General features: G+C 46.6%; 1 protein-coding gene across 2 annotated transcripts in view; it reads right to left on the minus strand.

Annotated features, from left to right (window-relative positions):
• LOC139235009 (transcription factor COE2) overlaps window positions 1–12,606 on the minus strand; it is a 329,707-nt gene that overhangs the window by 23,346 nt on the left and 293,755 nt on the right. For both annotated transcript variants that reach the window (XM_070866082.1, XM_070866081.1), the window contains exon 13: window positions 7,301–7,478. In XM_070866082.1, the coding sequence (XP_070722183.1) occupies window positions 7,301–7,478 (178 nt within the window). The remainder of the gene's footprint in view (window positions 1–7,300; window positions 7,479–12,606) is intronic.

Here is a 12,606-nt window from a genome sequence, read left to right on the forward strand (position 1 = left end):
CCTGATCACTGCCCTGTGAACCCCGCTGGAATGTCAGTGTGGGTGGAAGTCTGGTCAAACACAATCGGGATCGGCTGTGATGCTTTCCAAGGTCGAACGGCCTACAGCACTCACCGTTTAGAACCTAACATGGGCAAGCCGTGGGAGGAGGGCCAGTGCTTGCTGGAAGGATCCTAGTATGAGGCGGTGCCTTCAGGATAGATGGGGACACAACAGGAGGAATGGGATCATTTGATAATGCTTAAGGTCGAGACATCACCGAGCAAATCATTGATGTTCAGAGCCACCGATTTGCTTACTGCTGCACTTTGTTCATTTGCACCTCTCCTGAATCCTTCGACGCTTTTTGAGACGACACACAGATATCTTTTGTTTGTACCATGTAGAGTAGGTTGTAATAGTGCACCAAGATGTTAAATCCATGGTGGAGTGTGAACTTGGTGATAATACTTGGAATGCTATTTAGGTAAAGGGAACGGTAGCATAGTGGTAATATTACTGGACTAACAATCTAGCGATGCTGGATTAATGAGAGTTAAATTCAGTTAATTAAATAAATCTGGAATAAAAAGGCTGGTATCAGTAATGGTGACCATGAACCTACTGGATTGTTGTAAAAACCCATCTGGTTCACTAATATCCTTCAGAAAAGGAAATCTTCTGTCCTTACCTGGTCTGGTCTGTATGCGATTCCAGACCCACAGCAAGGTGGTTAACTCTTGACTGCCCTCTGAAATGGCCCAGCAGGCCACTCAAGGGCAACTAAGGATGGGCAATAAATGGCAGCCTTGCCAGCGATGCCCACATCCTGTATGAATTAAATGTTAGACTTAATTATAGAATTCATGTTGTGTTGAAACAAACTCGGGGAAAGTTGAAAGAGTAACGACTGAATTCAGGAGTGCCATTACTAAATGCTAAGCGAGTGAGACAGAAGGGGATCTGTCCTCTTATTAAAAATTAGAAGAAAGGAAAATCCGTTTTTTATTCTGCTTACATCTCCTGGTGTCTGCCCCTGACTCCCTCTTGGACCATGCATGTGCCACAAAGGGTCAGAGATTGACAGTGACAAGACAAACATAGTGCGAGACCTCCTGCTCCTCTGCTGTTTCCCCAAACCCCCAGTCTATCGTGCACAGTGTAAAGCTTGCTTCCACCGCTGTCAAGCTCAGTCCTAACAAAGCTTTTCTTTTCCTCGTCGGCTTTAAATGTTGACGGCATCGACTGCCAAGTATGAGTCTGTCCTCACACAACATACACTCACACATTTTCCAGCGGACGTCACTGGGGGAGTTTTGATTGATCTTCCCCTCTCTCTAGTCCAGAAATGTTAAAGGCTTACGATAGCATCCCTGTACCTCCTGGATACAAACCAGTGATGAAGCTTGACCTCTCTGGCTCAGCTACTCACTTGGGAGCTCGGGCAAAACATTTTATTGGGATATTGAGAACTCTGTTCGTGCTAAATTTGAAATCCACTACAATGCCCAGTTATTGATACAAGTCAACAAATGGGACAGTTGTCCCACATATCTTCCAACCAATACCAATGAGGTCCACAATTGAACCATGCAAAGCCTAATATACCCAGGTCCGCCCTCCACGATATTACACTGGTTTGTCCATTTTTCAAAGTCGAGGACACAAGATGCCCTGGCAAGTGTGCCAACAACACATTATCCGTGAATAGAAATGCTTGAGACAGATGTTCTGAGACCATCCTTTATGATGGTCTCGATTTCAAAATTCTCATCCTTGTTTTCAAATCCCTCCATGGCCTTGCCCCCTCTCTATCTCTGTAATCTCCTCCAGCCCCACAACCCCCTGAGATGTCTGCGCTCCTCTAATTCTGCCCTCTTGAGCATCCCTGATTATAATCGCTCAACCATTGGTGGCTGTGCCTTCTGTTGCCTGGGCCCCAAGCTCTGGAACTCCCTGCCTAAACCTCTCCACCTCTCTAACTTTCCTCCTTCAAGATGCTCCTTAAAACCTACCTCTTTGACCAAGCTTTTGGTCACCTGCGCTAATTACGACATATGCGGTGTCAAATTTCTTATCTCATAACATTCCTGTGAAGTGCCTTAAGATGGTTCACTACGTTAAAGGCGCTATATAAATGCAGGTTGTCGTTGCCTAGTAAATCATTGATGAAGACATCGGATAGGGTGGGTGACTGTGGGCAACTTCCCCAAGCTCGCCCATGATATCCTCGCTCAGTCGCCCAATCATCTTTACATGGATCTTGGAACTGAAGTATACATCCCATATTAGGCCATGGACCACCAACGCTTCCAGTTTCATCATGAGAGCAGCATGAGGTACCAGGTCAAAATCCAAATGAAAATCAAGGAAAACACTGGCAGTGGGTCTCCCTTGAGTCCTGCAATGGTCAACAATGTTGCAGAAAACCACAACCTCCTCCACACATTCCTCAGAAGAACTATATCCAGCCTGATCCTTTTTTAAAGCACAAGCCTCTAACACATTTAATGTATGTGCCATGACAACATAAGAACATAAGAAATAGGAACAGGAGTAGGCCATTTGGCCACTCGAGCCTGCTCCGCCATTTAATAAAATCATGACTGATCTGATCATGGGCTCAGCTCCACTTCCCTGCCCGCTCCCCATAACCCTTTACTCCCTTGTCGCTCAAAAATCTGTCTATCCCCACTTTAAATATATTCAATGACCCAGCTCTCTGGGGCAGAGAATTCCACAGATTTACGATCCTCTGAGAAGAAATTCCTCCTCATCTCCCTTCTAAATGGGCGACTCCTTATTCTGAAACTATGCCCCCTAGTTCTAGATTCCCCCACGAGTGGAAACATCCTCTCTGTGTCTACCTTGTCGAGCCCCCTCAGTATCTTATATTTTAATAAGATCATCTTTCATTCTTCTAAACTCCAATGAATACAGGCCCAGCCTACTCAACCTTTCTTCATAAGTCTACCCCTTCATCTCAGGAATCAACCTCGTGAACCTTCTCTGAACTGCTCCAACCTAAAGAACCATCTTCACAGCCAGTGATGTCAATGAAATTCCTTGGTACTTTTTGACCTGCCTACGAACCCTTGGGAAGCCAAGAGTGTCCCATTCACCAACCACAGCTCAGTTTGACGTCATAACCCTCGAGGCTGATCTGTAAAAGCATTGCCATCCCCCAAATCCTACCTAGAGCAACCTTCTGGAATTCGAGATCAATATCGTCCATGTCTGCTGTCCAGCATTAGAAATGTCATAGAAATTTACAACACGGAAGGAGGCCATTTCGGCCCATTGTGTCTGCGTCGGCCGACAAAGAGCTATCCAGTCTAATCCCACTTTCCAGCTCTTGGTCCGTAGCCCTGTGGGTTACGGCACTTCAAGTACATATCCAAGTAGCTTTTAAATGTGGTGAGGGTACCTGCCTCTACCACCCTTTCAGGCAGTGAGTTCCAGACCCCCACCACCCTCTGGGTGAAGAAAATTCCCCTTGTATCTCCTCTAAACCGCCCCCCCCCCTGCCCCCTGGTTGTTGACTCCTCTGCCAAGAGAAACAGGTCCTCCCTATCCACTCTATCCAGGCCCCTCATAATTTTATACATCTCAATCCGGTCTCCCCTTAGCCTCCTCTGTTCCAAAGAAAAACAGACCCAGCATTTCCAATCTTTCCTCATAGCCAAAATTCTCCAGTCCAGGCAACATTCTTGTAAATCTCCTCTGCACCCTTTCCAGTGCAATCACATCTTTCCTGTAACGTGGTGACCAGAACTGCCTGGCAAATTGACCCTGAGTCTACTTCCTTCCATATAAATACACTGATTCTAGTACAGGTGGAACCTCCCTTATCCAGAACTCCCTTATCCGGAACCACCCCTCGTCTAGAACCATTCCAGGCCACTGGGTGGCGCATGCGCAGATCTCCGACATGAACAAATTGAAGTCCTTCCTCGCTGCCGACTCCTGCAATCGCTGGCCTGACCCTGCGATCCACCCCCCATCCCCACGATCTCTCTGCCACACTCCCAGCCCAAGCCAACCAGCCTGTACCATCCAATTTAACATGACCACCCCTCGTCCGGAAAAATCCCTTATCCAGAACAGGCCGGGTCCCGAGGGTTCCGGATAAGGAAGGTTTAACCTGTAACTGCTTTATCACCAAGTTGCTGTGGAGTCCTAAATCTAAAATGGTGTCCTCGGCAATGTCAGAGCGTGAGCCGGTCACTGAAAGCAAGCAACTGGAAGTAAGTCACATTTGAGCACAAACTTGCCCATCGAATCGGTGAGATTTTAATTCTAAAATAAGGCTTCTTTGATGCGCAGAAGGCTGGAATAATACCGAGTGATTTATGAAGAAGATTGCGGAGCGTAGGAGAGGGGAAAGAATGTGAGGGGGTGGGGGTGCTGTTTATGTCCATTGCAGTCACTCCTGGTTAGGATGCTCAGAAACAGCCAGAGGTTTTCCATTTACATCTGCCTGAAGGGCCTGTCAAATCTGGAATGCAATCAGCACGTGTTCAACCACAGGGACTTGGCCAAATAACAAGACAAAACAGATGTGAAGCCATTAGCACCAGCAGTAACTCTCTTTGTCTCTATCTGATCTGCCACTGCTCGATACCAACGAAGTGCACCGCAAACCGTTCTTAGAGTAAACAAACAGATCGGGTGACAGGTCTGCGGAGTCTTATGGCAGCTTGTCTGTGGGGGTAATAATAACGAGGGCTAAGTTACAGTTGAGCCAGCGAGGGCCAACATTTTTTTTCATAAGTGTTTGCACAGTTAACAAGCTACTGGGAAAGAGTCTATCAGCTGGTGTGTGCGTGTTAAACTCATTCCCGACACAACACTGCCATTGTCAAATGGCTTTATGACACCCCGCGCCCACTCGACACATCTGCAATGTAATGCTGTCACATGATGATTTCCTGGGACCACAGAATCGTGGGTGGGGCACTTTGCCAATAAAGTCTTCAGCAATGACTCGGCTGATGGCTTTTACAGTTTCCCTTTGTGACCTTCAAACTGATTCTCAGCAAAGAATGAATTGTTGAGTACATCATCATCATCATCATCATAGGCAGTCCCTCGGAATCGAGGAAGACTTGCTTCCACACTTAGCATGAGTTCTTAGGTGGCTGTACAGTCCAATACGATAACCACAGTCTCCGTCACAGGTCGGACAGATAATCATTGAGGGAAAGGGTGGGCAGGGAGCCTGGTTTGCCGCAGCGCCCTCCTGAATGCACTTCCTCCACTTAGGGCGGTCTATGGCTAAGTACTCCCAGGTGTCAGTGGGAATGTCGCACTTTATCAGGGAAGCTTTGAGGGTGTCCTTGTAACGTTTCCTCTGCCTGCCTTTGGCTCGTTTGCCGTGGACAAGTTCCGAGTAGAGCGCTTGCTTTGGGAATCTCGTGTCTGACATGCGGACTATGTAGCCGACCCAGCGGAGCTGATCAAGTGTGGTCAGAGCTTCAATGCTGGGGATGTTGGCCTGGATGAAGACGCTAATGTTTGTGCATCTGACCTCCCAGGGAATTTGCAGGATCTTGCGGAGACATCGCTGGTGGTATTTCTCCAGCGACTTGAGGTGTCTACTGTACATGGTCCATGTCTCTGAGCCATACAGGAGGGCGGGTATTACTACGGCCCTGTAGACCATGAGCTTGGTGACAGTTTTGAGGGACTGATCTTCAAACACTCTTTTCCTTAGACAGCCGAAGGCTGCACTGGCACACGGGAGGCGGTGTTGGATCTCATCATCAATGCCTGCTCTTGTTGATAGGAGGCTCCCGAGATAGGGGAAGTGGTCCACGTTGTCCAGGGCCACGCCGTGGATCTTGATGTTTGGGGGGCAGTGCTGTGCGGTGAGGACAGGCCGGTGGAGTGCAGACAGTCATTGAAAGGCTCCTGGGCTAAAACATCAGCAAAAACTTTTGGTTTGCTTTTAACATAAGAACATACAAAACAGGAGCGGGAGTAGGCCATACGGCCCCTCGAGCCTGCTCCGCCATTCAGTAAGATCATGGCTGATCTTCTACCTCAACTCCACTTTCCCGCCCTATTCCCCATATCCCTTAGTATCCGAAAATCTATCGATCTCTGTCTTGAATATACTCAATGACTGAGCCTCCACAGCCCTCTGGGGCAGAGAATTCCAAAGATTCACCACTCTCCGAGTGAAGAAATTTCTCTTCATCTCAGTCCTAAATGGCCGACCCCTTATCCTGAGACTGTGACCCCTGGTTCTAGACTCTCCAGCCAGGGGGAAAGAGCCTCTCAGTATAAACTATTACCGTGCTTCCAACCAACGAACCCAAGCAGGCTGGTTCGATTTGCTATATTTCTTATTTGCTGGTTTGTTTAATTTGCATTTCATGAGCCAGTGTTTTAGAAAGGGCTGTTCTCAGCACTGTTACCTCATTGGTGGATAAACCCTAAATTAGAACACCGAGATGTATTAATATCGGCAACTTGAGATATATGCAAATTACTGGATTTAAGCTTTCTAAGTGACCCGTGAGGCTTCATGATGTGCAACCAAACAGTCCATAAAGACAAAAACTTGGACACCTGGGTGTTTGGTGAGCTAACGGCAGTGTTCCCATTCTCTTGCCTGAGGAATTGTCCAGGTGAAGAATGGACTTGGCCAAAGAAGTCCCATGGCTCTGCAATTCTCTGGGATTCTTGGAGTGAGATCTGAAGAGACAGGCAGCGAGGAAACGGCACTCCGTATGAGCTACGTCACCCAGGACTCTACCCAACTCAGGCAAAAGAGCGAAAGGATCCAGCTTCTTTGGGAAGCAATTAATAGAATACTCCGGATGGTTATAGTGAAAGCTCTTGACCACTCCATTGAAGACCATCAGCATTAAGTACCCTTCGACACCACTTACTTTGAGGAACACTGAAGCCTATGCCATTTAGAATCAATACTTAGCCCTCATTCAGCCATGATGTTATTGAACATAAGAAATAGGAGCAGGAGTTGGTCACACGGCCTCTCGAGCCTGCTCCGTCACCCAATACGATCATGGACTCAGGTCCCCTTCCCTGCCCGCTCTCCATAACCCCTTATTTCCTTAACGGTTGAGAAACTGTCTATCTCTGTCTTAAATTTATTCAATGTCCCGGCTTCCACAGCTCTCCGAGGCTGAGAGAAGAAATTCCTCCTCAGCTCAGTTTTGAACGGCGGAGCAGGCTCGAGGGGCCGTGTGGCCAACTCCTGCTCCTATTTCTCATGTTCCTGCAGCAGAAGAGGTAAGAATGGTTGTCACTGCCTGAGTTCCTGACCCGTACTCGTTATCGTGCCGCTTACCTTGGTTGTTGCCCTGTGCAGACTCTGAGATGCTGACTCCCAGTTGGCTGCTGTAGGAGTTCATCCTCATCATGCTGCTGTGGCTGGGAGTGTTGGAGAGGGCAGGCAGCTGACTGGGGGTCCGAGGCACACTGTACAGAGCTTCAGCAATGTCAGCTGCCCGTTTCAGGATGATTTCCTGTAGAAAATAAGAAATCTTAAGAAATGGAAAAGGCCATTAAGCCCAAATCATGACACCATATCCTACTTTAATTAATTCTTTCCTGGATATAAACCACGATGGAATTCCTTCCCTTCCCTCAGTCTCCCCTTCCTCCCACAATCACGAGGCTATTAAACCCAAGCTTTGTGCTACCTAATTTCCTGCCATTGTGTCTGTGTTGTGGGCCTTGGCCCCTCACCTAGATTGTTCAATAAAAATACTGTCACTTTATGACAGGTCTGAACCTCACTCACTGACCTTCTGCCCATATCCCTCAATGGCTTCCCTCTCCAGAAAAGCACTTAATTGCCTTTTGAATCCACTAATACTTCCACTTCAATAGCCTTTCCCTGTCGGAAATCTCAGGCTGTTTCTCCCCTCGGATTCTCTAGCATAATCCCCGCCTCCCCCGGAAGATACTGATTCAGCTGGAAGTACAGCTCCACTGGCTTTGTTTATCCTCCATTACCCTACTGCAGTGCAGTGCTAAGGGAGTGCAGCACTGTCGGAGGTGCCGTCGTTCGGATGAGACGTTAAACCGAGGCCTCGTCTGCTCTCTCAGGTGGACGTAAAAGATCCCTTGGCACCATTTGGAAGAAGAACAGTGGATTATCCCCGGTGTCCTGGCCAATATTTATCGCTCAATCAACATGACTAAATTAGTTTATCTGGTCATTATCTTGTTGCTGTTTGTGGGAGCTTGCTGTGCGCAAATTGGCTGCTGCATTTCTTACATTACAACAGTGACTACTGTTATGTACAACCATGCAAGTTATGTATGATGATTGTTTGTTATAATTACTTCTTCATTAAGGAGGGAGAAGTGTAATATATATATATATATATATATATAAAACTCTACCTAGTGGACTACTGTGGCATTGCAGCCATTACTGTTTGCAACAATAAAGAGGGAGTCACCTGACTGGCTTCCTGAAGTTTTCAGTCATCTTAAAAAGCCTGTGTGTTTGTGAGGTCGTACCGAAAACATCATAACTACAGTTCAGAAAGTACTTCATTGGTTGTGAAGCACTTTGGATGTCCTGAGGTTGTGAAAGGCGCTATATAAATGCAAGTTTTCAAGTGTTTCATTCTTCATGTGTGATCACCAACAAATGAGTGTTGTCAACCTTTTCAACATTAGAGAGTACCATAGGCAAATGCGATCCTGTCTGCACCTGTAATGATACCCAGGTCCCTGAATCGCGAGTCCTGGCTGACTTTCTTCTTCTTTAATCTAGAGGCACCGAGATTTTAGCACCCTGCCCCCCGCCTCCCCCAGTACCAAACGAGCAAGATGAAGTAACTCAACACATACAAGTGGTTGAACTTGAGGCCTTCCTGGGCAGAAAAGTCAGCATCAAATCAGGTCACTTCAGAGAAGTTACGATTATTTTCTTCTTACTGTTTTTTTTGTCGCTGTTGCTAAGGGATCGCCACAGTTTGACAGTTGTTGGTAATCCTATCCAATCCGGTCCCGAGGATGTGATGTAACCCAGACGATGACGGCATCACTCCCAAAACTGTCGCGCAATGTCATCAGATTAGCGTGCTCTTCTAAATGAGCCCCCCGTTAAGAGCTCCCTTTAGATCCTTCCATGAGAAATGTTTTTTTTACCCCCTCTTTGTACTTTAAAGAACGGTGTGGCAATTTTAAATGGAATGTAGAAACTGAGAATATTTATATTGCTGTCAGGCCAGGGAAACAGCAATCTTCCTGGACCAACCAATCGTGTGCTTTCAGCTCACAACAACAACAACAACTTGTATTTATATAGCGCCTTTAACGGAGTGAAACGTCCCAAGGCGCTTCACAGGAATATTATAAGACAAAAATTTGACACCGAGCTACATAAGGAGAAATATGGTCAGAAAACCAAAATTTGGTCAAAGAGGTAGGCTTTAAGGAGCGTCTTAAAGGGGAAACGAGAAGTGGAGAGGTTTAGGGAGGGAATTCCAGAACTTACGCCCTAAGCAACAGAAGGCACGGCCACCAATGTTGGAGCGATTATAATAAGGGATGCTCAAGAGGGCCAAATTAAAGGAGCACACATATTTAAGAGGGGGGAGAGTGGGATTGTGGGGATGGGGGAGATTACAGAGATAGGGAGGGGCGAGGCCATGGAGGTATTTGTAATCAAGGATGAGAATTTTGAAATTGTGCCACTGCTTAACCAGGGGCCAATGTAGGTGAACGAGCACAGGGGTGATGGGTGAATAGGACACTGCCCTGAGTTTTGGATGATGACAAGTTTATGTAGGGTAGAATGTGGGAGGCCAGCCAGGAGTGCGCTGGAATAGTCACGTCTAGAGATAAAAACGGCAAGGATGAGGGTTTCAGCAGCAGATCAGCTGAGGCAGGGGTGAAGACGGGCGATGTTACGGAGGTGAAAATAGGCGGTCTTAGTTATGCTGTGGATATGTGGTCAGATGCTCATTCAGGGTCAAAGATGACACCAAGATTGCAAACAGTCTGGTTCAGCCTCAGACAGATGTTAGGAAGAGGAATAGAGTCAGTGGCTGGGGAATGGAGTTTGTGGTCGGGACCGAAAACAATGGCTTCGGTCTTCCCAATATTTAATTGGAGAAAGTTCCTACTCATCCAGTACTGGATGTCGGACAAGCAGTCTGACAATTTAGAGATCATGAAAGGGTCGAGAGAAGTGGTGAGGTAGAGCTGGGTGTCATCAGTGTACATGTGGAAACAGATGCTATATTTTCAGATGATGTCGCCAAGGGGCAGCATATAGATGAGAAATAGGAGGGGCCCAAGGACAGATCCTTGGGGGACACCAGAGGGAACGATGCGGGGGTGGGAAGAGAAGCTGTTGCAGGTGATTCTCTGGCTACGATTATATAGATAAGAATGGAACCAGGCAAGTGCAGTCCCACCCAGCTGGACGATGTTGGAGAGGTGTTGGAGCAGGATGGAGTGGTCAACCGTGTAAAAAGGCTGCAGACAGGTCGAGAAGGACGAGGAGGGATAGTTTACCTTTGTCACATTCACAAAGGATGTCATTTGTGACTTTGATGAGAGCCATTTTGACACTGTGGCGGGGCAGAAACCGGATTGGAAGGATTCAAACATGGAGTTGCGGGAAAGATGGGCATGGACTTTGGAGGTGTAATGTATGCACCCGTGAGTATGCTCACAGGTTTGTAGAGCTATTGAGTTGGGAGTGGCTTAGCCAGTCACGTGATGTTCACAAGACTCAATAAAACCCCAGCCAGTTGGGTTCGGGGGATCCACGATGAGGCAGGTGGTTGTGAGCCTGGTGGATGAACCGGTAATGTGGGATAGTTAAACCTTTTTGCTCATAAACCAACTAGTTCTTAATAGCAATGTTGCTATGAATTCTTAAGCAAAGAACCCATGAAGCAAATACATTACAGGAGGCGAAAACATGTTCAAGGACTTTGGAGAGGAAAGTAAGGTTGGAGATGGGTCGTTAGTTGCAAGGACGGAGGGGTCAAGGGTTGTTTTTTTGAGGAACGGGGCGATGATGGCAGATTTGAGGGAGAGGGGGACAGTTCCTGAGGAGAGAGAACCGTTAACAATGTCAGCTAATATGTAACCGTTACATTGAAATGTACACTCATCATCATCATAGGCAGTTCCTCGAAATCGACTTGCTTCCACTCTAAAAGTGAGTTCTCAGGTGATTGTACAGTCCAATACGGGAATTACAGTCTCTGTCGCAGACAGTCGTTGGAGGAAAGGGTGGGTGGGGAGTCTGGTTTGCCACACGAGACTCAGCGGTGCTCAGCATACACTAATATTACAGTAATAAATCTATTCCAACATCAGGAATTGGTTTATGACCAGAATATAGATGGCAAGCTGCTAAAATAATCAATGAAAACACAATTTTAAATTTAGCACTTTGCATTTTTCCCCCCACAGTCCCATTTCTTCCCAATTTCCTCCGTCCTTTTTTAAAATTATACTTTTTAACTCTATTCGACCTCTTCTAACCTTTGTTTACCTCCCACTTAAAAATCGTTAGCTTTTAAAAAAAAAATCTACTTCATTGCTCCAACTGTCCAAAAACAAAACGGAATTTGGGAACCTGCCATTTAATTAGTCAGCGAACGGCTCCAAGGACTAGGTGTTTGGCCAGGCGCAGTGCTGATGACATGCCCGTGTCAATCCTTGTGGCAAATAGGAACAAAATGTTGATGAGCGAGACATAGAAACTCATCACTGGCACTCAGAAACCGAGGGCATCCAGAATAAATCAATAACAAAACTGCCGTCTGCGGCGCACAGTCCTGAGCTGAACCTTAGCTCAATAGGTTTAATTGTTCCTGTACTTTTGCTTCAATCCTCCAATGGAAACCATTTGGCAGCAAATCAGCTACCATTTTGGACTGGGGAATTTTAGCAATGAGGAAAGATTGGATAGGCTAGGTTTGTTTTCTTTGGAACAGAGGCTGAGGGGAGACCTTATTGAGGTGTGTAAAATTACGAGGGGCCTAGATAGAGTGGATAGGAAGGACCTATTTCCCTTAGCAGAGGTGTCAACAACCAGGGGGTATAGATTTAAAGTCATTGGTTGGAGGTTTAATGGGGATTTGAGGGGAAATTTCTTCATCCAGAGGGTGGTGGGGATCTGGAACTTACTGCCTGAAAGGGTGGTAGAGGCAGAAACCCTCACCACATTTAAAAAGTACTTGGATGTGCACTTGAAGTACCGTAATCTACAGGGCTAGGGACCTATTTTCTATGTTTCTATCCTTACTACTAGGGGGATCAAGGGGTATGGCGAGTAAGCAGGAATGGGGTACTGAAGTTGCATGTTCAGCCATGAACTCATTGAATGACGGTGCAGGCTCGAAGGGCTGAATGGCCTACTCCTGCACCTATTTTCTATGTTTCTATGTTTCTATCCAAGAGCGGGAAAGTGGGATTAGGCTGGATAGCCCTTTGTCGGCCGGCGCGGACACGATGGGCCGAATGGCCTCCTTCCGTGCTGTAAGTTTCTATGATTCTATGATTTTCAAACATGATTGGTGCTCCTTGTACTTATCAGTGAAATTAATTTTTTTAGTTTCAAGTCTCTGTCTGGCATTGCTGATGGATCATTGAGTAAGTGCATAGCTT

The sequence above is a fragment of the Pristiophorus japonicus genome, chromosome 22 (genome assembly GCF_044704955.1).
Source record: "Pristiophorus japonicus isolate sPriJap1 chromosome 22, sPriJap1.hap1, whole genome shotgun sequence".
In the NCBI taxonomy this organism is placed as follows: Eukaryota; Metazoa; Chordata; class Chondrichthyes; family Pristiophoridae; genus Pristiophorus; species Pristiophorus japonicus.